Below are 27701 nucleotides of genomic sequence, written 5' to 3'. Positions count from 1 at the left end.
CCCATAGGGGTTTTATTTTTGATTTTATTATTTTATTATTATTATTTTATTATTATTTTTGATCTACAAAATTTTTTCCAACGTTTCTTGATTAATAATTATTTGAAAAAAAATTATTTGTAAGTGAAAAAGTGGTTTTTATTTTTTGAGTGGAAAATATATTTTTTTGAATCGTTGATCATAAATGTTGTAAACTTCACCGACATCTTTACAGCAACAATAGACCGCGGAGAGGGGAAATAAGGATAAACACCATTAATTAGACAAAATTTATAATTTAAAATTTTAATTATTTTACACGAAAAAGAATAGAACACAACTTGACACTACGAACACCAGGATGAGAATGAGAGTAAAATGGCTGACGAGTCAAACTCGAAACCGACGCTAAACAGCGGCCTCTCTTCTAGGTGTCATTGAGATCAATTAATATTCAATAATACAATACCCGCGACCGATAATAATCGATACGCAGTCGTCGTTAACGCAGATCCCTGCACTATCCGATGTTAAATTGATTGATGCAAGAAGTCCATAGAAAATTGACTGTCAGTATTGATTTGACAGATCGTCAACAAAACAGCAATTTCGTCTTCCTGGTATTCTTGAATATTCGGGACTCTTAATTTATTTAAGAGAGTCGAATGGTCTCTGAAATTCTTTGGCAAGGAGAGACCTTTAATTATCGCCTTATAAAAACGGCACTGAACGTGAAAATGATAAACATTCATTTTAAAATACTTTCTTCTCAAAAGACAGACACTTTTTACCATCAGCCAAAATCCTTAACTTTTAAATTTATAAGATAAAGATCAACGTCTTTGTAACCTGGCGAGAATCCTCCATGCCTCGCTAGAATTTTCATAATAGATCGAATGGACAATTCAGAATCGAATTCATTTATTATAGGTCGACTATTAATCTGACGACTTTGGCAATTTGGTTTCTTAATACGTGAATTTACTATTTAAACAAAATGAAGTCAGCATCATAAAAAACAATTTTTATAATTTATAACATTTTACAACCATTATGGCTGGATTCCCATCCTGGTTTCGTTTATTTACAAAATTTATTTAAATTTATTATTTTTAAGTCAATTGTATGCGAAAAAATGCCGCATTGCAATATCTATTTATTTTTAACATGTTAGTAAAAAATAATTTTATTAGGTATTATTTTTGTTATTATTATTATTATAACGTATTATGTAATCTGGAAAAGTTTGAGGGTCGATAAAGACGTGGTAATAATTTCTTCAGTCATTTCTCATGAAGCTCCACACTATTTTGTAACAATAATCCACGAATTGCTTCCACTATATGTCCTTTTCCCTTGGGTGATTCAACTTCTCTCTTGCGCGCAGAGACTAATTCTCGAGAACAAATACTTTAATTATAACGTCCTCAAGCCTCGAATGTGCAATATGTTCACTCTCCCGATCGATACTTTGATTAAGAAAGGTATTATAAATGAATCACTGTATGTGAACTCTTGATATAGTATAGATGGTTGACATAACATAAAGGTATATGTTGATACAATATATACACATATACTTGCTATAATTTAACAATATACTCAATTGACACTATGTACACTTCACTTACATATTGTAATTGTGAATTTTCTTTTCAATTAAGAATCCTTTGAAATTAAATTGAAATTTCTCTCGTCTCCATTATATCTATATATGTCTTTCCATATTTGTTTAGATTTTGTTCTTCTTTTGATTCTATTTCTTCTGAGTGCACTTATAAAAAGCGTACATACATACAGCGTATATACATATATGTATATACGTGTATCTTTTTGAGACGAGAACGCATGAAATTTCTTTCCTTATATACTTATACAGTTTTATAAAACTGATGCACATTTTGAAACGGTGTTACGAGCGTTGTGAGTAGCTTCTATGACAATATAAATATCACTGGTTTTTCTCATTTTACTTCTTCGTATGACTGTTTTTCTATATAAAATATATATTCTATATAAAATACACTTTAAACATCCTAAGTGCATTTGTATGTTCAAACAATATTTACCCAAATGTGTTTTTTCATATGTTTATAGTTTCAATGTATATCATATATAAAAAAAGAAAATGACGAATGATTTTGTTATATTTCATTTGAAAAAAATAGTACAATTTAAGATAAAAAAGAATCACTCCAAATTATTTTTTTCAAAACTTTAATTAATAAAATGTTTTTTTATAACCTAAAATTTATTCCTTACAATTTTTATTTAACCTAATTATTATGGGTCCTAATTTTGAATAGTACAAATTATAACTAAAACCAATTTTATGGGACCTAAATGTAATAAGGTAGAATATATATAAAAGGAATTATTGATTTAAAAAAAAGTTTGATTAAAATTCTGATTGACTATAGCTAAATTTTACCGTATTACATTTAGGCCTCAAAAAAATTGGTTTTAATTAAAATTTGAGGCCGTTTTTACCGTGTGGATAAATTTAATCTTTCTAGAGGTTAAAGTCAGTGGATATATTTTGCGTCTGCGCATAATGTTTGTCTGCGCATACGCAGAATATATCTACTGCCTTTAACCTCTCGGAAGATTAAATTTATCCACACGGTAAAAACGGCCTCATATTTACTATTAAAAATTAGGACACATAATAATTAGGTTAAATAAAAATTATGAGAAACAAATTTTACGTTATACAAACATTTTATTAATTAAAGTTTTGAAGAAAATAAATTGGAGTAAAAAAATGTTAATAGAAACGTGTGATCATAGAATAAAAAAAACACTAATGGCGACAAATTTAAAAGGCAATATAAAGTAGTTTCCGATTTCATATTTTTAATTTTAAAAATTTATTAAGCTAAATTTATAATATATATAAGATAAAATTGCATATTGGCTATAATCGTATAAAATAAATTAAATGATATATTATAGCAATGTGTAAAGGATGAGATGAAGTTATATTGAATATAATTGCGCTAAAATATATGGTCCATAAAAAGTAATTTATTCCAAGTATTAATGATAAATTCAAAATGAGTAAAATTAGTCATCGCGCAAGTATAGAAATAATCACGAATGATAATTTTCCTCTTGGTGTTCATTTTGTTGCAGTGTTTCCTATACACGTATAGAAATTAATGTATCGAAGCATGGCGGAAAATTACACCTCGTTGCTTAATTTGCGGAATTGTTCAAATGTGCGAAATTCTCTCGTTAAACTTCATAATCCTCGTTAATCCAAAGGTCAATGTCCCATCCTTTTTCACTGAATTTCACTCATCGCTTGACGAATATATGAAAGCTATATGATACTCTCTCTTTGCGCTCATTTCATATCGAATGATAATACAACAAATCTTCCTCGCGTAAATGAATATTTATGTTTAAAAATTTATTTGAACTTTTCTTAATAAACTGAAATTTTGATTATAAAATATTGTAAAAAAAAAATTGAAAAATATAATCCCTTTTACAAGTGATTATTGTTTTACTTTATAAATATATATATTTTTTGTATTGTGATATTGGAATTAGTACTATTATCGTTTTTGAACGTAAATTATGATACGGAGACCAGTGCATAGGACGCGGTTAGCCATTATGCATTCATATTAAATCGAGAATTTATGCGAGTTCATCGGTATGTGCTCCATGTGTGTTCTAACCTCTCCTCTTCTAGTACCAGGTGTGAAGTAATTTTTTTTTCATCGCGTATTTTGCGCAATAATGTGCTCGGGAAAGCCTTCTTATTTTCAATTTTTTTTTTATTTTTACCTACATTTTCCAATGTTAATTTTATCTATAGAGAGTACTCGACAGAATTTCAATTTTCAAAAGCGAATGGGGTTTTACAAGGGATATAGAATTATTCGATTTCCATTATTGAATAAGTCTTATCAATGGAGAATGCAGGATATAATAAAAAAGAACATTGATTTATTATCTATTTTATATTAAATTCACGTTATTAATTTTTTTCTCTCTCCATAAGATGATTTTTACAAGGGATGATTATTACTTTATATCTACATATATATATATAATGCATTTTCCGCAAGAGTAGATTAGCGAAGAGCTTCCAGCTTATTCCTACTACTCATTATAGTATTCAACATAAATATATATTTTGTTAAATTTTTTTGCTAATTATTTTTAATCTAGAATCGATAAATATGCTTATATTTATTTTTTAATTGAAATTCTTTGGAAGTTTATATAAGATTATATAAAATAGTGAACTCGAAAAATTCTGTTTACACGTATATGAAAGTTTTGTAATATCATATTTTTCATGCATTTTTTTCCTTAAATGTATATGTATAGTGACGCAATTCTTGAATGAAGGAGCGACATACTTGTGTCAAATATCTCGATACCAATTAATTTGTCCTCGTCTGTGCAGGCTTGAACCTTACTGGAATCAATACACATTATACATATTCATTTTGCATATTTTACCCACGCGTCTCTCACGACTTCTATTTGCGTAACATTATGAGCAAGAGAATGGACAATTGAAGTTTCGTTTCAAATATCAGATCAGTTTCTATGTTGTGGCATAACATTCTTGTTTTTATTTTTAATTTTTTAAAAACATTTTAACATTGGATTTTTATTGTTATATAACTATAATCCGTTTGTTACAACTGCTTGATATACATTTCAATTTCATATTTAATTCAAATTAATGAAAAACATTTTATAATAATGAGCCGAAAGTTTTGAACGTTCATATGAACGAAATATTTTTTTCAATCTATAAATTATTAACCCGTTGCCTGTCGCTGACGCATATATGCGTAAAAATAAAACTGGCCAAAAGTGCTCTTTACGCATATGTGACCGTCCACGACAAAACAAGGCTTAGCTCCCAAAAGTAAATTTCACAGGGCAAGCGATTCAAGTAGAAGCAGAAACAAGGAACACGCTTGACATGCCCGTCTTTAGAACGTTATAGTATCAAAAGTAATTGACATAAACAATTTCTGACTTTTGCATGCGAAAGAGCAACTTAAAATCTATCGATTAGCATCAAAAACTCAAAATTGATTTTTTGGAAGCTAAGCCTTGTTTTGTCGTGGACGGTCACATATATGCGCAACTTAAAAAAAGTGATGAAAAACATCTCAAATATTTCTGAAACTGGTTACTCGGGGGTTTTTGGGGTCGCTGATTCTGAATCTGAGGTCGGTTTTTCAAAATTCAAAATGGCGGATCCAATATGACGGACGACAATTTGAAAATATGATACAATTCGCTTGAAAATGGTTACTCAGGGGTTTTCGGAGTCGCTGATTACGAATCTGATATCAGTTTTTTAAAATTCAAGATGGCGGATCCATTATGGCGGAAAATTTTTCAAAATTGATCGGATTCGACTGAAGCTCGTTGAATTTTGAATTTTAAAAAACTAACATGGGATTCATAATCAGCGACCCCAAAAACACCTGAGTACCCATTTTCAAGCGAATTGCATTATATTTTCAAATTGTCGTCCGCCATATTGGATCCGCCATTTTGAATTTTGAAAAACCGACCTTAGATTCGTAATCAGCGACCCTGAAAACCTTAAGATACCAAGTTTCATAAAAATTCATTAAAATTTTTTTCAACACACTTTTGGCCCAAATAGTGGAAATCTCGTCGACTGTCAAGGGGTTAAAAATTATGATGATCATGTAAAATAAAACAGTAAATTTAACAGTTATTAAATTAATAACATCTTTTTAGATATTTTAAACAATATTTTGTAATAAAATTCGTACTTAAAGAAGTTGCAAAAAAAATTTTGTTCATATGAACGTTCAAAACTTTTGACTCATAATTATTTTTTTGACAAAATTTTTATTTTACGAATTAGAATTTGACAGAATTTTTTTTTAAACAAATTTTTACTTAACAGAATTGTTATGTATTGAATTTTTATTGTACAGAATTTTTAAAACGCCGAATTTTTATTTGTTCGAAATTGAAAGTGGCCGAACAAACAATCGACAGGAAGATTTCGATTTGATTTTTAAAATTGACCAATCAGAAATTGTCAAGAAAATAGTGAGTGGTGAACTTTAAAAATCGAATCGAAATCTTTCTGACGATTGTTTGTTCGTCTATTTTCAATTTCGGACAAATAAAAATTCGATACATAAGAATTCTGTTAAATAAAAATTCGTTTATAAAGAAATTCAGTCAAATTCTAATTCGAAATAATAAAATTCTTTAAAAGTAAAATTGTAATTAATGATTTTTATAGGGCAATACAAAATTTTCATTAGATTAGCTATTTTATCTTTTATTCATATATTGAAAGATTCATATTTAACATTATTAGGGTCAGTTTCACCAACTCCGGTTAAAACTTAATCAGCGATTAAATCCTTAACCGACCAATCATGAGCGGTTAAATTGGCTTTAATCGCTGATTAACTTTTAACCTGAGTTGGTGAAACTGGCCCTTAATGTTATAAACTATAAAATAGTGTAATAATTTTTTCATATGTTAAATGAAAAGAGTTAAAATTAATGAAAAAAAAAATTTGTTTAATTTTTCAGCGTGCAGTTTGCGAAGAAATCGAAATGGTGGAACTAAGTAGTAGTGGTCAACAGACAGCCATAGGCGTGATGGGAATTGGATCAGTGATATCCGCAGCGACGTCGTCGTCATCATCGTCGACGACTACCACTGTGGCGTCATCGTCGACGTCAGGTCGCGCGGGTATTCTCGAGACTCAAGTTAGGGGACAATGGTATCGTGTATTTGTCTCACTAGAGGATGATTATTTAACAATATCGCTTGACGATAGCTGTGACAATCCAACGGGAATGAATGGCAATATAAATAATAATAATATTGACAGTCTTAATGATCCCGATGTACCGGACTCAGTGGCTAATCAAACAAGAATAGTGCGCGTTATGAAAAGTGATAATAATGGTCTTGGAATATCCATTAAGGGTGGGAAGGAAAATAAAATGCCTATTCTCATTTCAAAGATCTTCAAAGGAATGGCAGCGGACGCAACGGAACAACTTTATGTTGGTGATGCCATTTTGGCTGTTAATGGAGAAAATTTACAAGATGCCACGCACGATGAGGCTGTCAAGGCATTGAAGAGGGCTGGCAAAGTCGTTGAACTTGAAGGTTAGTATTTTTATTTTTTTAAATACATTTTTATGTATTTATCTTAAGGACGTTGGAGAGTTTTAGTTATTTATTGAAATGGTTTTCGGGAGCGCGAAAAAATCTGTTTTATAAGTACATAAGCCTGAAATTTGTATATTTTAACAAAATTTAAAGGGCTCTTTACTAATTTTGAAGCGATATGCGCATTTTTTTTTAGAAACAGTAAGCATAATGAAAATATCTTGAAAAAATTGAAGACAAAAGTGAATTTCTACTTTTTTCCAAGTGTGTTAAATAGGTGTGAATTATTAAAAAAATTTGAGTGCAATTTTTTTTGTGCACTGTTTACATTATATTTTGTGAGTTAATTTTTAATTTGACCAAAATATCAGCACTAAATCAGGTAACACAGGTCTACAAAATAAGTTTTTTTTTTTTAGTTGTCAAAGTGGTTTTCAATGTATTTTTGTGTACTGAACACGATTTCGGGTTCCAAAATTGAGTATCACGTCAGAATATTGAGTAAAGAGGGGGTAAAGTCTTTAAAAACTGTGTTTTTGAGAGTTTTCAGTATTTTTTTTCTTTTTAACCTGAACGTGCTAGAGACTTCTATATAGGCTTAAATTAAAGTTTAAAACGTTCATTTTAAAACCCATATGCGCATAATAAAAAAAATTTTGAAATTTTGAAAAAAATGGAGATAATGACCCAATAATCTTTTTGGGTGACTTGAACCTAATTTTTTTCAAAATTTAAAATTCTTTTTATCTTGCGCATATGAGTTTTAGAGTGTAAAATATAAGCTTTAATTTAAACCTATGTAGAAGTCTCTATCACGTCAGGTTAAGGAGAAAAAAAAATACTAAAAACCGTCAAAAACACTGTTTTTGGAGTCTTTACCTCTTTTTTACTCAAAATCCTGACGTGATACACAATTTTGAAATCCGGGATCGTATTCAGGACACAAAAATACATTGTAAACCACTCTGATATCTCAAAAAAATACCTTGTAGACCTGTAGACCCACTTGGAAAGATTCCCCGGAAAGTGCCCCTTGGAGGTTCTATCAATCAGAATTCCGCCGGAACTTCCAACGTAATTCTGACGGAATTCCATTTAATTAATTAATTAATTAAATTGATTATTGTTTAATTTTTTTCAAAATTTTTAGAGTCCTAATTCCGTCGGAACTCTGTTGGAATCCCATCGGAAATTCTTTGGAACTCCGATGGAATTCCAACGGAATTACATTGGAAGTTCCGGCGGAATTCTGATAGTATTTCCAGGGGGCACTTTCCGGGGAATCTTTCCAAGTGGGGACTTGAGTTTAAAATTATATAAATTTTTAATTGATTTTAGTTGCAAATTATCCTAATTTTAATTTATCCAAATTTTAATTGATTTAAGTTTCAAATTATCTGATTTCAATTTTTTTAAATTTTAATTGATTTAAGTTTTAAATTTATTCTAATTTTAATTTACCCAAGTTTTAAATAATTTAAGTTTCAATTTATCTCAAATTTCTATTTACCCAAATTTTAAAACAATAATGCTTCAGTTATTGATTAAAAATTTCATTCAATCAAAATTTGAATAGATACAAAGTGGTTATTTTGCATGTTAATTGTCAATTTTTTATCACCCTCTTTTGTCATCTATGTTTGGTATTTTTACTAATTTTCAATAAAAGAAAGAACTGTGATAACTATTCATGAGCCAAAAGTTTTGAACGTTCATATGAACAACATTTTTTTTGTAACTTCTTTAAATACGAATTTTATTACAAAATATTGTTTAAAATATCTAAAAAGAAGTTATTTATTTAATAATTGTTTAATTAACTGTTTTATTTTACATGGTCTATAGTGAAAGAAGAGTGAATCTAACTCCAGAATTAAATTTTATTGACCGCTAATTAAATAGATTTCGTTATTTTTGTATATTGAAAAATTTTTTCACTAAAAGTTCAATATTTTATATATTGTATTATATAATTATTTCTGAATATATACAATCAGAATATAGAATTTCATAATTATATCTATGCGTTACTTTTAGCCTTTTTATTTTGAAATCCAATGCAGCTTGTTATAAAAAATTTTATCCTTTTATTGAGACTGATGTAAAAGTCTTGAAGTCACCGCCTGAGGTATGAATAAAGTATGACTGAATTGAAAAGCTGATTCCTTGATAACTTATTTCATTGAAAGAAATATTATCTCTAGAGCTCATTTGATATAGACGGAAGTTTGAAGACCTTTTCTTCTTCAATGAAAATATTGAATGATGGATTTAAGAAAACTTATAAAAAAAAGGAGGTCGTTTCCTCGAAGGTCCTCTAGTTTTTTCTTATTGAGGCATGGAGAAAAAAATTTTTTTTTTCTTATTATACCCAAGGCGCGCGCGGAAAGTGAAAAGTTTGTTTTAACTTGGTATATATAAAGGTTGGTTTTAATTAAAGAGAAAGAATAGTGCATCAAAGATCCTGGTGAATTTCGATCGTGAAAATCACCCAGGGAATGGGAAACTTACACAAGAATCAATTCCCTTTTATTTCCGGGGTTTTTGCCCGTGCTGTTTGAATAAAGAATAAATGAGTGGAAGAAAAAAAAAGTATAGACGCTATATATATATATATATAAAAGAAAAGTGCTCGAAACATTAACAAGGCTCTTAATTCTCCTTGATTTTAAGTAAAAGGGCGTTAAATGCAAAGAATTCCTAATTTTCATTTAAAAGAAAAAAAAATCCTTTTATTTCCGTCATTCTCACCTTATAGGAGGAAGGTTCATTCTTTCTTATATAGATTTGAATAAGATTTGAGTATCCTTCTCTGACCGTAAAAAACTTTTAGTTGGATTAGTACAACCAGGTGTATCTTGTTCGGAATAGTTTCTTCGACTCTTTTTTTTCAATTGAAGTATATACGAAATTTTCGGATTCTAGGAACTTTCAAGGTATTTAGTTCTTGAAGAAAAAAAAGAGAGATAGAGGTTACATTCTTTTTATACGAAAAAGTTTTGGAAGCAACTTTGGGGGAAAAATTGTAGTAAAAATTCCATAGGGTAAATTAAATTCTTGAGATAATTTAAGTTCTAAAAAATAATTTTGAACTGAATTTATTTAATTAAAAAAAGTTATAGAATTTCAAATTATTTCAATATATATCAATTTTGGAAGTTTTTAATTTTCATAATTCATTCCTCGTAGATTTACGTTTCACTTTAAGAATCATATTTCGCAATAAGTGTCTCGAATTTTCTTTTGTCTGTATATACTATACAGAGAAAAAGAGAGAGAGAGAGAGATGGAGAACAGGTTGAAAGACCTTATATACTTGGTATTGTTTCGATTTGTATGCGTTCGATTCCCGAAGCGATTTCAAGTCGAGATAAAATTATATTAAAAGGAGCCTGGAAATCAGGTCGAAAAGTTTTGCATCGATAGTGAGGAGAAAACTGTTTCTTTTTAGTGTACTTTAAAAGGAGGGGTAGCTTTCAACTTTGCTTCTTTTTAGTTCTTATGCATATCTCGCTTCAAAGCTTTTTCGCTCTTCAAATTCCTTTGTGTGTGTCTTCTCGTTTATTGTTTCTCGCATGAAATCTTTCAGGTTCGCTAAACTTGTGTGTAAAAAGATTCTCATATGTACATTTGACAATTTCAGCCTCTTTTTTTTCTCTTTAGCTGCCTTTTGTTTTTCCATGCATTTGGCAAATATTCTTCACAATTGAAATGTTTGAGATTCATATATAAATGTATACATCATACTTCAAGAATAAATTCACCTAAAAGTGTTGCTACTACTACTGCAAATGCTGATTCTAAAATAAGATCGCTACTTTAAATTTCAAGGGAGGGCTATATTAGAGAGAAATTTTTTTTTCTATATTTAAATCATTTGCTGAATAGACTTAATTTCACACATATTTAAAGAATGGAAAAATATACTATTATTTAAAAATAAAATACGCCGATGAAGTTCAAAAACCTCCCTGAAGTTGGCGAAATATCAAATCATTTTTAAAAACATTTAGGGTCCACATAATACCTTAAAAAATATTTCTCAAGGTATTATTTGGACGGAAAGTATTTTTTAAAAAATAATTTGACATTGGTCCTGTAAATGAGACAAAAGTTCTGAACGTTCATATGAACGAAATATTTTTTTCAATCTATAAATTATTAAAAATTATGATGTCAATGTAAAATAAAACAGTAAATTAAACAATTATTAAAATAATAATTTCTTTTTAGATATTTAAAACAAAATTTTGTAATAAAATTCGTACTTAAAGAAGTTGCAAAAAAATATTTCGTTCATTTGAACGTTCAAAACTTTTGGCTCATTCCTGTAAAAATAATTTTCGACGCTGAGCGCCAGCTTCATGGAGTTGTTCAAAACATTTATTATGATCAACGACTTAAACAACAAAATTTTTTGCAGTGCTTCTTGATTTACAAATTTTTAAAAGAACAATTTGTAGACAAAGAAGAAGGAAAAAATGTTTATAAGATATGGATTTTTTGGATCCAATTTTGACAAAGCTGACGTACGCAACCTTTGTCATTTCTTGTACTTTTCATTAATCAACAAATTATAAAAAAATATTTTTTAGGCAAAAAATTATAGAATTTTTCATTTTAAAAAATTATTTCTTTAAAAATCGTTTATATAAACGTTGCGTACTTCAGCTTCGTCAATTTTGCTTATTTTAATCCATTTTGGTATTAAAATTAGCAAAATTGGATTAAAATAATAAGCGTTGCAGCTTATTTTAATGCCTTATAATTTTCTGTGTAGTTTTTCTACGCATTTGTTAATGGGTGCAAAAAATTTTTCATCTTGAAAAATGCAATTATTAATTAAAACTTCATTTTTCTATAAAATGGAATTTTTTTTCATAAAATTGAGGTTTTTTCCTAAAAAAAAATGGATAGGTCATAAAGTATGACAAGAAATTTTTACTTGTCAAAATAAACATTTAAACTAGTAAAAATTTCTTCTCCCATTTTCAGATCTATACATTTTTTTAAGAAAAATACCTCAACTTTATGAAAAAAAAAGAACAAGAAATTTTTACTTGTCAAAATAAACATTTAAACTAGTAAAAATTTCTTGTCCCATTTTCAGATCTATACATTTTTTTTAGAAAAATACCTCAACTTTATGAAAAAAATTTTTTTAAATGTCCATTTTATAAAAAAATGAAATTTAATTTTTTTATATGGTTTTTCAAGGTCAAAAATTATTTTTTCTGGAGATCTGCATTTCCGGTGATAAATTCCCTTAAAAATTGTTTCCACCATTAAAAAGTGTTTAAAAATTCTACAAAATTCATATGTTATAAAATTTTTTTCGTTTTGTTTTACATGAACTACAATTTTTTTGAAATATACGTCAAAAAGTTAAAACTTTAATCCGCTTCTGTTTTTACATTTGTTTAAATAAATTAATAATATTTGTAACTGTTTCTAATAGAAGTACAGTTTGTGGAAACTCTTAACCGGATCCCAGATAATTCAAATATGGTTTTGGTGAAAGATTATTTGTTTATTATGGTTTAAATTGGTTTTTATTTGTTTGAAAAATATTAAGATTTCCTTTAGGAAGTAAATATACGCAAGACTTAAATAATCATTTGATATATTAAATTTATTTTTTCATTTAATATAAGAAATTTTATACACCTTGAATTTGAAGTATGAATTCGTAAGGTAGATAAAATTCAAAAGTGTATAGGCGTAGGCGTTCTGCGACATACAGTTTGAGAGAAGAGAGAAAAAGAGAGAGAGAGAGAGAGAGAGAGAGAGCAAGTGCTGAGTCGATTACTGGTTGACCCCGCTCGAGGCAGTCTTCTTGAAAAGCGAAGAGCTATTGAGAAGAAGAGCCTGGTATATATATATATATATACGTTTTAGGTTTAAAAGCCATTCTCCCAAATATGAATCCTTTTGTAATACTTTGTGTAAATATTATCCTTATATAATTTCAAACTATCAAATTTTTTACAATAAGAATTTCCAATGTAAAAACATGTCAATCCTCGAATTGGCGAATAAATTTTCCATTTTTCTACTTTTTAAAGATATTTAAAAAAAGTATTTTAGTATTTTAAATATTCTTTTTAAAAAAAATATAAAATTTTTTAGAATTTTGGGTTGGTAATCTTCGTAATGTTCTCTTAAAGATATATCAAAAGCAAAAAAGTTTTTTTTTTCGAAAATGTTTGAAAGACGACAAGAGTTTTGTAAAGTTTATTTTTTAAGAATTTCTTTAAAACATTTTTTTCATCAACTTTTGTAACTTTAGCCAGGACTCTTTCTAAATCCTTCAAAGTATGTCTTTCAAAGTTTTTCACAAGTTAAAAATGTATGCAATTTTAATAAGTTATTCTGGAATTTTCAATTTTGTTTTCCTTTCAAAACGAATTTCTGTTGTGGGAAATTTCATAATTATACTTAGAATTTTCAAGAACATCTTCCCAAATATATATATATATATCTACCTATATTACAAAAAGATATCGCCGCCAACGCCGCCGCCGCTGTTCCAAGACTCTGAATATAGCCGCAAGTCAAGAGAAGGGGGGGGGGAGAAGAGAAGGGAGAGGGGGGGACTTGCGGCTATATTCAGAGTCTTGAAACGATCTTAACCATTAAATTTAGGGTGGGGGGAGGGGAAAAGGAGGGGAAGAGGGGAGGGGGATGGGGGTTGGCGCGCGAAGCCGCTGTTCCAAGACTCTGAATATAGCCGCAAGTCAAGAGAAGGGGGGGTAGAAGAGAAGGGAGAGGGGAGACTTGCGGCTATATTCAGAGTCTTGAAACGAACATAACCTTTAAATTTAGGGTGGTGGTGGGGAAAAGGAGGGGAAGAGAGGAGGGGGGATGGGGGTTGGCGCGCGAAGCGCGCAGGGGGCATAGCCCCCTAGTATATATATATATATGTATATATATTTGTAGGTAAATTTACTTGTAAGAAAATTGCATTCACGCTTCTATTTTTTCTAAAAATTCGATTCTGCATTTTTATGACTATGGGAGAAAGGGAACTCAAGTGGAAAATACTTTAATGTATGTATATCACAGTCAGCAATGTCAGCTCCGGGGATGTAATAGATTACTTAAAGATTTTCATCGAGATTCTCTCTTGGACCTTCTTATCTCTTTTTTCTTTTCTCTTTCTCTTCACGGAAACCACGCTGGACTTTTTCTTTTTTTTTTCTTTTTACACTTACATTTACCGACATCATTTCGGTTAAAAGTTAAAGCTTGATTCTTTTTTGTAACTTCCGGTTTCATGGGTAATGGTGCTCGGCTGGCGAAAAGACCACGTTACCTGTCCCAAGTTCGACGGAAAACTCGTAAAGCTGCTCCAAGAAGTGTAGAGAGTCGAATATAGCTCTTCTGCTATTTCGTTCTGCCTCTATATATTTTCTGCCATTTCATAATCTTTTTACGTGTGTGCGCAGTAAAATATGACTTTAAATTCTATATTTTTCACGATACCGCAATAGTTGAAACTATATTATTATTAGTTACTAAATTTATACCGATAATAATTAATTCATTTATTAATTGATAATAAATTTATTAATAAATTACAATTTTCTTATAACAATTTTTTAAAACTAATTTTTTCACTATTCTGAATTTCTGATTTCCATTCCTACTTTTATTTCCTTCTCCACATTTTTCAATTTCCATTTCCACTTTCATTTCTACTTCCACTTTTTCCAGTTTCCGTTTCCATTGAAAAAATTGGGAATGAAAATTCGAAGAAGTGGAAATGAAAATGGAAGTGGGAATGGAAGTGAGAGTGAAAATTGGAAAAATAGGAGAAGTTACAATTAGAAAAAGTGGAAATGGAATTAGAAGTGAGAATTGAAATGGATTTACATAATCGACCTCCAGTTACATTTTACTGAAAATCAGTCGAATTATTATTCATTTAAACAGTCAAATCAAAGTATTATCATTAATCGGTCAAACATATTTGACTCTTTCAATAAGTACATAATTCTACTAGTTTTTAGTAACCTAAATTATTAATAAAAAAAATAATAAAAAAAAATAAAAATAAAAAAAATTAATAAAAAAATAATAATTTTTAATTAAACAGTTTTTCAGTAAATGTGTGAGCAATTTTATTTTTTAATGGATTATGAAAAATTTTTTTTTAATTGATTAAAAAATATTTGCTACATCTATATGCTTCAAAAAGAGGTAATTGGATTTTTTTCAAAATGAATTTAGCAAATTTAAAAAAAAATTGCACATGACTATTACAATTCATATCAAATCGTTTAATCAGTAAAAATCCATAGAATCCATTATGAAAAAAGATTATCTATTCAACATTTTTTTTTTTTTTAGGATTTACGAAAATTAATTCATTTTATTCAATGTATGAGAAAAGTATGAATGCAAAATTACAGGATTTTGTAGATGAATTTATATAAATCCTTTCATTTTATATTTTTTTTCGAAAGAGTTCAAGAATTGTTCTTCAACTTATAATAATTCTTTATTATAAAAAAAAAATATATATAATGAAAGAAATTTCATGGATATAATCTTTGAAAATTCGATTCTTTTATTAGTTCTTGAAAATGAACTTTTAGTTGAGTTGAAAGGTAAAATTATCGATGCACTTTGCGTGACTTTTCCGTGAAGTTATCTATTGCCGTTCGCCCAATATCTATTGGTATGGATCTTGAGAATTCAGTTGGAATGAAATATCGCGTGTCCTTGATTATGAATTGTCCTAAAGGGATGAGATGGAAAATCAGAACCAATTTTCAAAGTCTGTAAGCCATACTTACAGGTCGGCTAAAGTGCAAAGTAAATTACACTTTTTACACTCTTATCTCTTTAAAGAATCGCATGGGAAAAAAGAAATGAATATTTAAGTGTACTCTGCAAAAAAAAAAAAAAAAAAAAAAAAACCGCTTTGGAAAAGTATGTCATTAACTGTAAAATTTTCCTGTGCTTTTCATACACGGAGAAAATTTGTTCTGGATATTTTACTGAATTTTAACTGAAAGTTAAAACTTGATATGATATTTTAATTTATTACAAGCTAGTACTGTAAATATATGAAAAATTTGAATCATTAAACATTGGTTTATATTACGATAACTATAGCCAGCTCTCCTGAGTATTTCCTTTCTGTGCACTACATAATTCAAGTCCAGTTCGGTAAAACTTATGTACACTGAGAAAAATAATTTCGTAATAATAAGAAAATAATTTAGTTGAGCTTTTTTAGTTGGCGTTACAAAAATATGGTTGTCACAACAGAATAGAAAGTGGCAATAAATCGGGAAGTTTAGTTGGCTCTACCAAAAAATATATTTGAAGCTTTCATGTTTACGAACTAAATAGTTTGGTTCCCAGTACTAAATAGCTGACATGCTGTATTGCGCACGCGCTCTTCTCGTAAATATGGCGTCGCTTCCCATTCACGGGATGTCAACATTAACCATATGTCGTTCGCGTCGTGAAGTTTCAGTGTTGAAGTTTTTATGTTTTTCAGACATTTTTTAAAAAAAAAGTTTGTGTAGTGAAAATAAATAAATAAAACTTGTTACACGGAGAGAAAAATCTGCCTTTTATAGTATAGAAAGGTTTACATTTAATGCACAGAAATTTTCTATGCTATATAGGCATGAAATTTGAGTAATTATAGTACAATCGTATGTCTTTTTAGCATGAAACTTGTCTATGCTAATAAAGTTTGTCATATAGCCTCTTATTACATACTTATTATACTTTTAATCCAACGGCGCCATGCGAAGATCGCACATAACATCATCCTACTATTTTTGCATAAGTTCTATGCTTTTTCGGGGATAGACTCTTGCAACTGGCGATTAGGGCAGTTCCAATTAAGTAAAGGTGGGCGTGGCCTAATCGCCAGTTGCAAGAGTCTATCCCCGAAAAAGCATAGAACTTATGCAAACATAGTAGGATGATGTTATGTGCGATCTTCGCATGGCGTTGTTGCTATTAAACTACATGTTTTGTACTATAGAAGCATATATACTATGCTTTTTTAGTACGGACAAATACTATACTAAAAATTCTCAAATCTTTGCTCTATTAGTATGAAAAGTTTACAGAAAAATAGCAGCAATCTATTTCATACTATAAAAGGCAGATTTTTCTCTCCGTGTACAAGAACGAAAGTTTTTTTCCAGCTTTTATACATTGTGAAAATGATTTAATCTCAAATTGTTAGTAGGATTCGTAGAGTAGTGGTCAGCGTTCTCGACTAGCGTTGCGTAGTCTGAGGGTTCGAGCCCCAGCAGTGTTAGGTTTTTTCCGCGATAGAAATTAATTTAAATAGGCATAGGTAGGTTATATAAAGAGAAAAGGGTGAAACAAAAAAATAAGTTGGTTGAGAAAACAAAAAAAAATTTTCATTTAACTAAATTTTTTGTTTGCTTAAAAACAATAATAAGTTAGTTCTGCAAAACAAAAAATTTGGTAGACCGAACAAAATGATTCAACGAAAAAATTTAGTAGCCCGAACCAAACGGATTAGTTGCACATATATCAATTAAAAAATTTGGTAGAGAGAACCAAACTTTGGTAGATGATACTAAACATTTTTCTCAGTGTACAATTCTAATCGTATTTGTTTTCAGGATTCAAGTACTTTTTTATGAACTTATACCTTTTATATATATATTATTATTATTATTATTACAGTCTTTTTTCAATTTTTCAGAAAACATAATAAAAATTATTTTAATTCATTAATTATTATTAGAGGTGAAATAAACAAAAAATTGAATTTTGCTCAGATGTATTTTTAAACTAAATCATATTTTTAAATTAAATTTTAGGGAAAATAATTTATTTTTAATATACAAACAAAATAATTTTTTTTCATTAATTTATTTCTATTTAAATCACAAATAAATTTTAAATAAAAATTTCAGAAAAAATGAATTAATTACTTAAAAAAATAAGTTTGCTTCCTAATTTTGTCATAAGTAGTCTTAAAATTAGTTGTCATATTTAGAAATAATTGAATCTAAATTATTTTATTTTATTTTTTTCAATAAATTGTTTGAACGTTTCTCACAAGCGGTAAACTAAAATCCTGGTTAATATATAAGGACAGGTCAAACCTTCTGAAGCAATGTTAAGCGAGCGATTATATGTATTGCGTTATTTTATATGTATGCGTTTAGTATGTATTACGTTAAATAAAAATGTGTTGCGTGTATTAGGTGTAAGGTTAACATGATGTACTGTTTCAAATCGTATATGTGAGTATCAAATTGTAAACCATCAGAGAATCATTAAAGTAGGTGAATTGAGATTTCCAGTAATGGTAATATTTATTTTTTATATTTCTGCCTCAAGTTTTACCGAACTCTTCATTAATAATTTAAATAATTTATGAAATTTCAATTCTGATTTATCAAAAACGGACCTTAATATTCTTAGCTATTGTTCTAGTTTATGTACTGCCAGTACCTTACTGTTTCCCGAACTGAACTTGAGACACTACACTGAAAGACTTTTTGTTTCAAAAATTAATATAATTTGTTTCAAAATGAGGATAACTGTATTTTTGTACTATTTAGTCGTATGAACGTACTAGTTTCTAACCAAATAATACCAAAAATTAGTATGGACCATACTAATTTTTGTGTAATATATGTATTATAATATTTTATGCCTTTTGCATTACAGTTTTATGAAATTCATTTTACTGTACTAATTATTGAAAATTACCGTTTTGCTGTTTTATCCCAATTTTACCGAACTAAGTTCAGTAAAACTCTCGGAACAAATTTTCTCTGTGTAGAAACAGTATAACCTAATACCTGTATCAAATAACTGATTTACTGGAAAAAAAAAATAATTTTTACTTTTTATTATAAACTATAGAATTTATTTAAATCATATTTATCATTATCTATGATGTGAAAAATATTTTGTATGAATAATTGTACGTTTTTAATGCTGTTTATAAAATAGGCCATATTAAAGAAATTTTTGTGAAAAAATAATTTTTTTAATATATTAGGGTAAGATTGCATGGATGCATTTTGAAAAATACTTTTGAGCATGATTGACTGTGACATGAGATAAGTTAAGTGAAATCTGTTGTAAACTTTGCTTCGATGGAAAACTCGATTTGAAAAATATACCAGAATGCAGAATTGAAAAAGGTATTGAAAAGAAAAGACAAAAATTCCTATCGAAAGTCTCGTGAGAGATGCAACGAGTGAGTTCTTTTCATATTTTTCCTAGATTTGAGAATTTAGTTCCTTTAATATCGACTTGAATCAATATCACTTTTAATAATATATTAAAATTTTTGTTTTTTTAATGGCAAAAATAAATAGAATATAGTAATAATTTTTATGGGGCGCTGAATTTTCCATCAAAAATCATATGGTTAAAATTTTTATTTTAAAAAATTTTATATGTGTAATTATTTTGTAGATGAATTTTTATTTTTGAATTACCATATGATAAAATTTCTTTTTGCAAATTTTTTATTTAACAAATTCTAATTTAACCGAATATTAATTCTTTAAAATAAAAATTTTTTCAAAAAGAAATTCTCTCTTAATGCTAATTCGAAAAATGAAAATTCGTCTAAAAAATAAATATATTTCATAAAATTATTAAAATTCTTTAAAATGAAAATTTTAACGAATGATTATTATGGGAAATTCATGCACTCCATTTTTATTACTATTAGGTTTTTAATTTTATACTACATTTTTTTTCTAAAGTAATTTTATCACTTTCTAAAAATAATAGAGAATTTAATTTTACTCCTAAAAATAAATTTTAAAGAAAAGTCTTGTAATATAATCGAGCACCACTTTTATTTCATAACAAGTGAGATGTTTGCGTGGCTTCTCTACTGAATTTGCAACAGTAAGAACCGAGGTTCGATTCTTGATGACTGAAATTTTTTCTGTTTCAAAATTTGATTTTCGAAACTTGAAATGCAATTTCCAAATTGCGATTTCTGGACAATTATAAATTTGAACATAAAACTTTGTTTCTGGTTTAAATAGTAGTAGTCACTTTTTCATCGTTTCATTTATAGTTAGTTACAAGACTGATAGTTTTTTTATAACATCAGTAATATTAAACAGCCAAACTAGATTGGGACGTTATATGTTAAATTTCTGCATGAGAGAATCTTTGGAATTTCGATCTTTTGTGAGTGGAAAATTTGAAACAGTGTATATACATTGTTGGGATATTTGTCGGATAAATCTTGAATTCATATTGTAATAAGTATACATGTATGTGTTGGAACATGAAAGGTGAAGTGTGTCACGTGCGCGTGGTTCTCTTAGAAACCTCTAATTGGAATGCGTAATTTTAACCAGGCATTGTTCTATATATGGCTTTTGGTTATGCGCCGGATGACGGATGACGGCTAGAATCCTTGCGGAAATTGCATCTTAAATCCATAGTCCGGAACATCCTCTTCCTTATACCAGGATATAAGACACATATTTACGATCCTAAATCTTTTCTTATCGTTTTAAACAAAAATTACTCTTATATTCTTTTTCTCGCTTCACTTGAATTTCTATCAAACCAAATATTCATCAAAAAAAAGTATATAGCTATGTAATTTCTTATGACAACATATATGACATTGACTGATGCAAGGAGTTGTTTAATGACGCAACGATTTTTTTCTTTTTTTTTTTTTTTATAAAAAGCAAAGTATGAATCATACAGACAATTATCGCCACAAATAACTTTTATGACAGATGCAGAATTTAAGATTTGTAGTTACATGATTTGTGTTGACGTTTACATTTTGCAATTATTAAAGAAAACGAATTACATTAAATAATGCGTGGATATTAAGACAAAATTAATAATATTAAAAAAATATTAATAAATTACTATTTATATAATATATATGTATTATAGTTACAAAATACAATTGTTATATATTACAAAAAAAAAAATTGTTTAATTAGTAAAATTTTTAAATAAACCTAAAAATTGGTTTTGATTAATACTTTTGGCATATTGGTTTAAAAACAAATGTTAGTAATTAATTTTCATTTATTTAAAACGATTTTTTTTCTGTACAGTGGAAATTTTACAGAAACATTTTTTTACCACGAAAGCATAAAAATCCTCTTTTGCTGTTTCAGTTTCTATTTCAATCACTGTCAAACTAGTGTAATTGATTTCTGATGCCTCTTACCCAATCAAAAATATCGCTCAGATTCGCACAAAAGCGAATTTATCGCTGTGAGCAAACTAAGTGTATGGAGGTGCCATCGATTTATCGATTCGCTTACTCACACATTTAAAAAATAAAAATAAAAAAAAAACGAGTTTTATACATTGACAAAGACGTATTGTTTCTTTTTTTGCAAAACTTGTATCAATATTATCTATTTGATATTCTGCTAAATCTTCATCATAATATTCTTTTTTTTTTATATCTTCAATATACTTCCTTGTTCCGAGTAATGTGAAAAAGTAATTAAATAAAAAATATCGATTCTTGGATTACAATTTTGTAGAGCCAAAAAAGTTCTGAACGTTCATATGAATGAAATACTTTTTTCAATCTATAAATTATCAAATAAATTATAATGTCAATGTAAAATAAAACAGTAAATTAAACAATTATTAAAATAATAATTTCTTTTTAAATATTTAAAACAAAATTTTGTAATAAAATTCGTAATTAAAGAAGTTGCAAAAAAAATTTCGTTTATTTGAACGTTCAAAACTTTTGGCTCATATTTTGTAAATATGTGCGTAATGTTAACATTTGTTGAGTTTAGAGATATTTATTAAAAATAGTAACAAATATGCATTTACCAGTAAAATGTAGGCAACGTCATTTTGTTTTTTCAAAAATAAAATTTTGTAGTAATTTGCGTGTGGCAAAAATTTAAAAAAAAATTAAAATTAGCAGTTGTATTTTGAAAAGAAATTAAGGTTCAAAAGTGCCATTTATTTGTATTTCAAAATAAAAAACTTGTTCTAAGTAGTTACAATTTAATAGAATTTAGTACTACCATCTCAAAAAACTTTAACAAAAACACAAAAGACCTCCATGAAGTTGGCGTCGACGCTCAGCGTCGAAAATTATTTTTCATGAGACCAAAAATATCAAAACATTTTTTAAAAAGATTTAGGGTTTATACAATGTCTTAAGAAGTATTTTTCAAGGTATTATTTGGATTGAAAAATAAAAAAAAGGGAATTTGAAATTTTTGATTATACGAAAAACAATTTTTGGCGCTGAGCGTCAAAGCCAACTTCAGGGAGGTCACAAAAGATAGAAAAATAACCCAACCCTGGAATCCAATTCATGTTTATTACACGCAGAAAAAACTTGAATTCAGAATGAGTTTAATCAGACTCAATTTGGAGGGCAACTTTAGTGACCAATTTTGAGTTTAGCTTTTTGCTGTGATTTTGAAGTACATAAGAAAATGCTATTTTTGAGACCAAATAAAAAAAATCCGAGACTTTGATATATATTGTTTTGTAAAATATGAGAAATAAGGAAATTATAAATATACCTGTATATATAAATTAAATATTCTTTCGAGTTTCTTTTATAGATCGTTGATTAGAATAAAAATACATAATGGGAAGTATTTTTTAAATCGAGTAATTTATGATATTGTAGTTTGACCTTGTTTTAATCTATAATCTCCCCTCTTAATATATTGCTTATCATTTTTCATGCTTATATAGAAATAAGGAAAAAATTATCCCTAAATATCGGAAAATCTGAATTTAATATTTATATTTGACTGAGTAGTTTTAATTTTTATGTTAATAAAAATATTGTTAATATTGAAAAAATTTGGAATTTGTAAACTTTCATATACTGGATTAAAGTAAACATATTGAAGGTTCATATTCTTTCTAAAATGAATTGTTGTACATACTAAACCAGGAAGTTGTAATGATTAAAATTATTATTATCTAATTAATATATAAAAAAAGGAACAATTTTGTAAAATTTAAGAAAATTGTTCCTCTTCGTATCACTTATATTATTTGAAATACAAAACAAATTAAAAATTTTTTTTTTGTTTTTATACCAAAGGAGGAACAATTTTCTTAAATTTTTTTTTTTTAAATTGTTCATTTTTGTATCACATGTATTATTTAATACACAACACATATTTTTTAAACATTTGTTTTTATACCAAATAAGTTCGCTTCGAGTACGGAACCCTCGATTTCAGTGCGAGTGTAACTCGCACTTGTCCGATTTTTTTCGTTTTTTGCGGAAAAATACATTTTTTTATTAAATTTATCATTTTTCTTCAAAAATTTGATAAAAATTGATCATCAACTCCAATCGCGCTTACATTTTTTCCCTGTATTTTTCACGCAAAAATACAGTTTTACAGCAAATGTGAACAATTTGGGTTGAATATTGTGTGCGCTAGGGAGAATAAATCATTTATTTCGAAATTTTTGATTTTTCCTTGACAACGCTATGTAAATTGATCGGAATCAAGTTCGCTATATTTTTCCTGTAATTTTCACGTAAAAATACGTAAGTGTACCAAATTTGAGCTCTTTATGTCAAAAGATGTGTCCGCTAGGGGGGGGGGGTACATAGTCATTTTTAGGCATTTTTCGTAAAAATTCATGGTTTTTCCTTGACAACGCTATGTTAATCAATTCCAATCAAGTATAAATATACTAAAAAAAATAGAAAATACATAGAAAATACATTTGTGTATACTAATTTTCAGCCCTCCAGATAAATTTGTGTGGCCGCTAGAGGGGGGGTACACGATTTCAAAAAAACCGATATTAATAGGGTTCCGAACCGAGTACGGAACCCTAAAAAAAGTAAAAATGTCGTTAATGACAGCTCATCATGATTTAAATGTTCCCGCGGTATGAATTTCGAAAAGTTGTAGATGGCGCTTTCAGCCCGCGTCCGTTTTATTAATATTGTGAACAAATTGAACGAGAAAATTATTGGATTATCAGAAATAATAATTCCGAGTGCCAAGAATCTAATCTTTTTAACTTCTGGATTTGTGATATCATCATTCGTGTGTGGTGGATTTTTCTCTCCCCTTGTTTACATTTTCACCTAAGATCTAAAAGGCATTTACTTTTTGTTGTTTTTATTGTTATCCGATAGTGATTCGATCTTTCGTATTTTGGGGGTCTAAAATTCGATCTTTGTGGTTTTCAATTGAGTTTAATTCGCGTTTTTAAAAGTATTTAATAAAATAAATGAATCTCAAATTTGTGTTTGTCACAAACTATAACAAATTTTGTTTGGTTCCTAAAGAAATTTTTTAGTTAGAACAAATTTGTATTGTTATTTCAACGAATATATTTTTAGTATTACTAAGAAATTTGTTACTTCCAACAATACAGTTTTACTGTAGCGACCAAATAAAATTTTCCAGGTTTAGTAATTACAATTCATTTTTCTTTGAATATATATATTTATATTATTATTATATTAAAAAAATATATTTATTTATATACATTATTTAATTAGCAGTTTAAAATTTATGCAAAAATTTAAATTGAATTTAATTTTGCGCATATATACAGAATGTAATTTTGATTTAGTTTTTTAATTAAATAAATTGAGGAGATCACTGTTGGAAATGGTTATAGTGTAGCTTATATAAGCACCATTCGTGTTATGACTTTACATGGAATGATTAATACACATGTGAACTGGGGAAGGTCGACTGCAACGACCCGACCCTCAAGAGAATGTGAGGCACTCTCAGATTCCGGCAGTATCGTCGCGAGTAACGAAGTTTGCGGATTCCATTTCAAAAGCTCTCCTACGTGTTCGTACAGCGCGTAGTGTGTGACGATTTGTAAGTCGGCTCATGTTCCTGACTCAACTGTACTTAATTTAACGTAAGTCAATTGGACATGGATCCACTTCAATTGCAGTGTGATGAACGGTGGACGTCAGTATAGTCCGATTAGCGACGAAATATATATATATATATATATGTTCAAAGCTTCTCAATTTCAGAGTTGTCAGGTGAATGGCTCTTGATCAATGAACTCCTAATTCGATTTAAGAAAGATACGGGCTAGAGAGTTTTTTTTGAACTTATTCTATTACCTTAATTTTTAACTATAACTCGTTTCTTCATTCAAAGGGAAAAAAATAACATTTGTTTTGAAGTTAAATAAATATTTATTTGTTTCTAATAAATTTTTATTCACATAACTTTATTGTTGTGACGAATAATTTTCATTCGAAATAAATAAATAGTTATTTAGCTCTGGGAGAAATGTATTATTTTATTTACATTCATATTTGGTTTGGATAAACAATTTCTTTAGAATTTATAATTCTAGGTTCACATTTTGAAAAAAAAATTATATTTGTTTTTTCTCCTATTGTTATCGAGAAAATTATATCTTAACGAATACTTGATTTGAATATTTAATTTTCAGCCTGGAACTCTTTTTTTCTTTTAATCTCAACTGCGCATTTATAATCATTTTGATATTGATAAAATATAATTATCTAATATTTAATCTTTATTGTAATACGAGAAAATTTCTTTTTTATGTTTTAGGTGAGTTTGTGTTTTCTTTTTCGAAACGTTCTTAATAATTTGAAGGTTAGTATATATTATATTTTTATGATTAAGGACGTTCATACCTGAGAATGCATACCTCCAGAAAAAAATATTTAAAAACATTAGAATATTATTATTAATAATATGAACAGAACAACAGATACCAATTTTATTCAACAAAATTTTTTTTACTGGAGCATTTTTTTCAAAATGTTTATAAAAGAGGGCAGAGAAAAACGCATTTTAAAAGTACTTTGCTTTTAAAAACTTTAATTTATAGATTGAAAAATATATTTCGTTCATTTGAACGTTTGAAACTTTTAGCTCATCAGCTTTTCATTTTAAAAAATTTTGAAAATCGTGTCTTTCACCCAAAAAAAGACAAATTAATTTTTGATTTTCATTTCTGTTCCGGTCAAAAAAAATTTTTTTTCCCAAAACATACATCACGGAGAAAAAAGAATTGTTGTGGATACTAAAAATTAAGTCCACACAACAATTCCGGATTGTCAATATAGAACCAGCTGTTCTTTTTGTTAGGCCAAAAAAAATTGTTAAAATGGGATTATTCGGTGAACAAATACAATTATTGTTTGATGAACAATGAAAATTGTTATGGAACAGTTGAAATAACAAAACTAAATTGTTAAATCGGCAATACAATTTGTTTCATTAACAAAGCTTTGATCCGTCTAATACAATTTGTTCAGTTTCATTTGCATTAAAATCTGTGAAACATGCAGCTTCTGAATCAAATTCTTTAACCAGAAACCAAAAAATTATTTTGAGTTGAAATTTGTTGCTAAATAATATTTAATATGCATTTTGTATTTTTTAAGGTGAGGTTATGTTCAATAGTAACCGAGTATAACTTACCGATAAACGATGAAATTGCCTCTTCATCCATTCACCACATTTGCAATAGATTTCTCACTTTAACCGTATTCATTATTTAACAGCACTTTGTCATTTAAAAAAAAAACTAATAATAAAAGCAAAAGTGGCATATGTGCCAGAAGCAAATGATGCGACGATCTGCACGCCAGTTTGCGAGAATTCAAGATGACCACGTGACATGGAACAATAAACTTGTCAGCTGAACAAATCCGGATTGTTCCATCAGCAATCGACAGAGAGTTTGCTTCTGCAGCTGTACGGAATTTCAAACTGAACAAAACTGACCAGAAAAAATTCGTATTCTTTTTAAAACAACATACATTTGTAATATTAACATTTCGAATTGTAATATCAACAAATCTACTGACAACAATCCAAAAATTGTTTGCACAACAATCTCATTTTTCTCCGTGATGTTATCAATTGAAAGGGCGTCAAAAAATCTATTGAAACTGATATTGAAAACAAATTTCCCTAAGCATGAGTGAGTTTTTTTTTTATTTTGACCATACTTAACGTGAAATTTCTCATATATATAGCAAAGTTATTTCACATGAAAATTGATGCATAAGGAATGATGTTTAATTGTTTGTTGTTCTTTTTTTGTGGGTCAATCTGACTGAAAGTCAATATATGATCAGTTCGAGCTATTTAATACAATTAATATTCAATTGGTTTCGGTAAAGCATGGCCAGCAAACAGTTGACTGCATGCTAGGATTCCAGTGGTCGGTCTTGCGGACATAAATCCCACGAGTCTACTTCACTTTAGTCCAAGTACATAATACCGACAGTGCAGTACGTAATCCACTATATCTGTGTAGGTACACACGCACCCTCATTGCAAATTAGGTTGGACTCATGCACAAGTGTTCTGGTATGCACAGTTGATTCAAACAAGCTCATGTGCCTTGTTATATATTTGTACCAATATTTGTTATCTTGTGCCATTAGTATATCTCATTTTGAAAAATCCAAAAAAATAGGAGAGATTTTAATTAGTGAAATTTCATTTTTATTATATTTAAAGTGCATATAAGTACACTTATTTTCATATTTATTCAGATTTAGATACACTGAGAAAACTGTTTGGTATCATCT

At 28.3% G+C, this 27701-nt stretch overlaps 1 protein-coding gene across 2 annotated transcripts in view; it reads left to right on the top strand.

Annotated features, from left to right (window-relative positions):
* LOC127290259 (beta-1-syntrophin) overlaps window positions 1-27701 on the top strand; it is a 634564-nt gene that overhangs the window by 10977 nt on the left and 595886 nt on the right. For both annotated transcript variants that reach the window (XM_051318733.1, XM_051318734.1), the window contains exon 2: window positions 6553-7141. In XM_051318733.1, the coding sequence (XP_051174690.1) occupies window positions 6553-7141 (589 nt within the window). The remainder of the gene's footprint in view (window positions 1-6552; window positions 7142-27701) is intronic.

This window comes from Leptopilina boulardi, unplaced genomic scaffold, assembly GCF_019393585.1.
Source record: "Leptopilina boulardi isolate dan_hultmark-lab unplaced genomic scaffold, ZJU_Lbou_2.1 LbouV2_58, whole genome shotgun sequence".
NCBI lineage: Eukaryota > Metazoa > Arthropoda > Insecta > Hymenoptera > Figitidae > Leptopilina > Leptopilina boulardi.
Note: the sequence above shows the minus strand (reverse complement) of the source record. Positions and strands in the feature narration are given on the sequence as shown.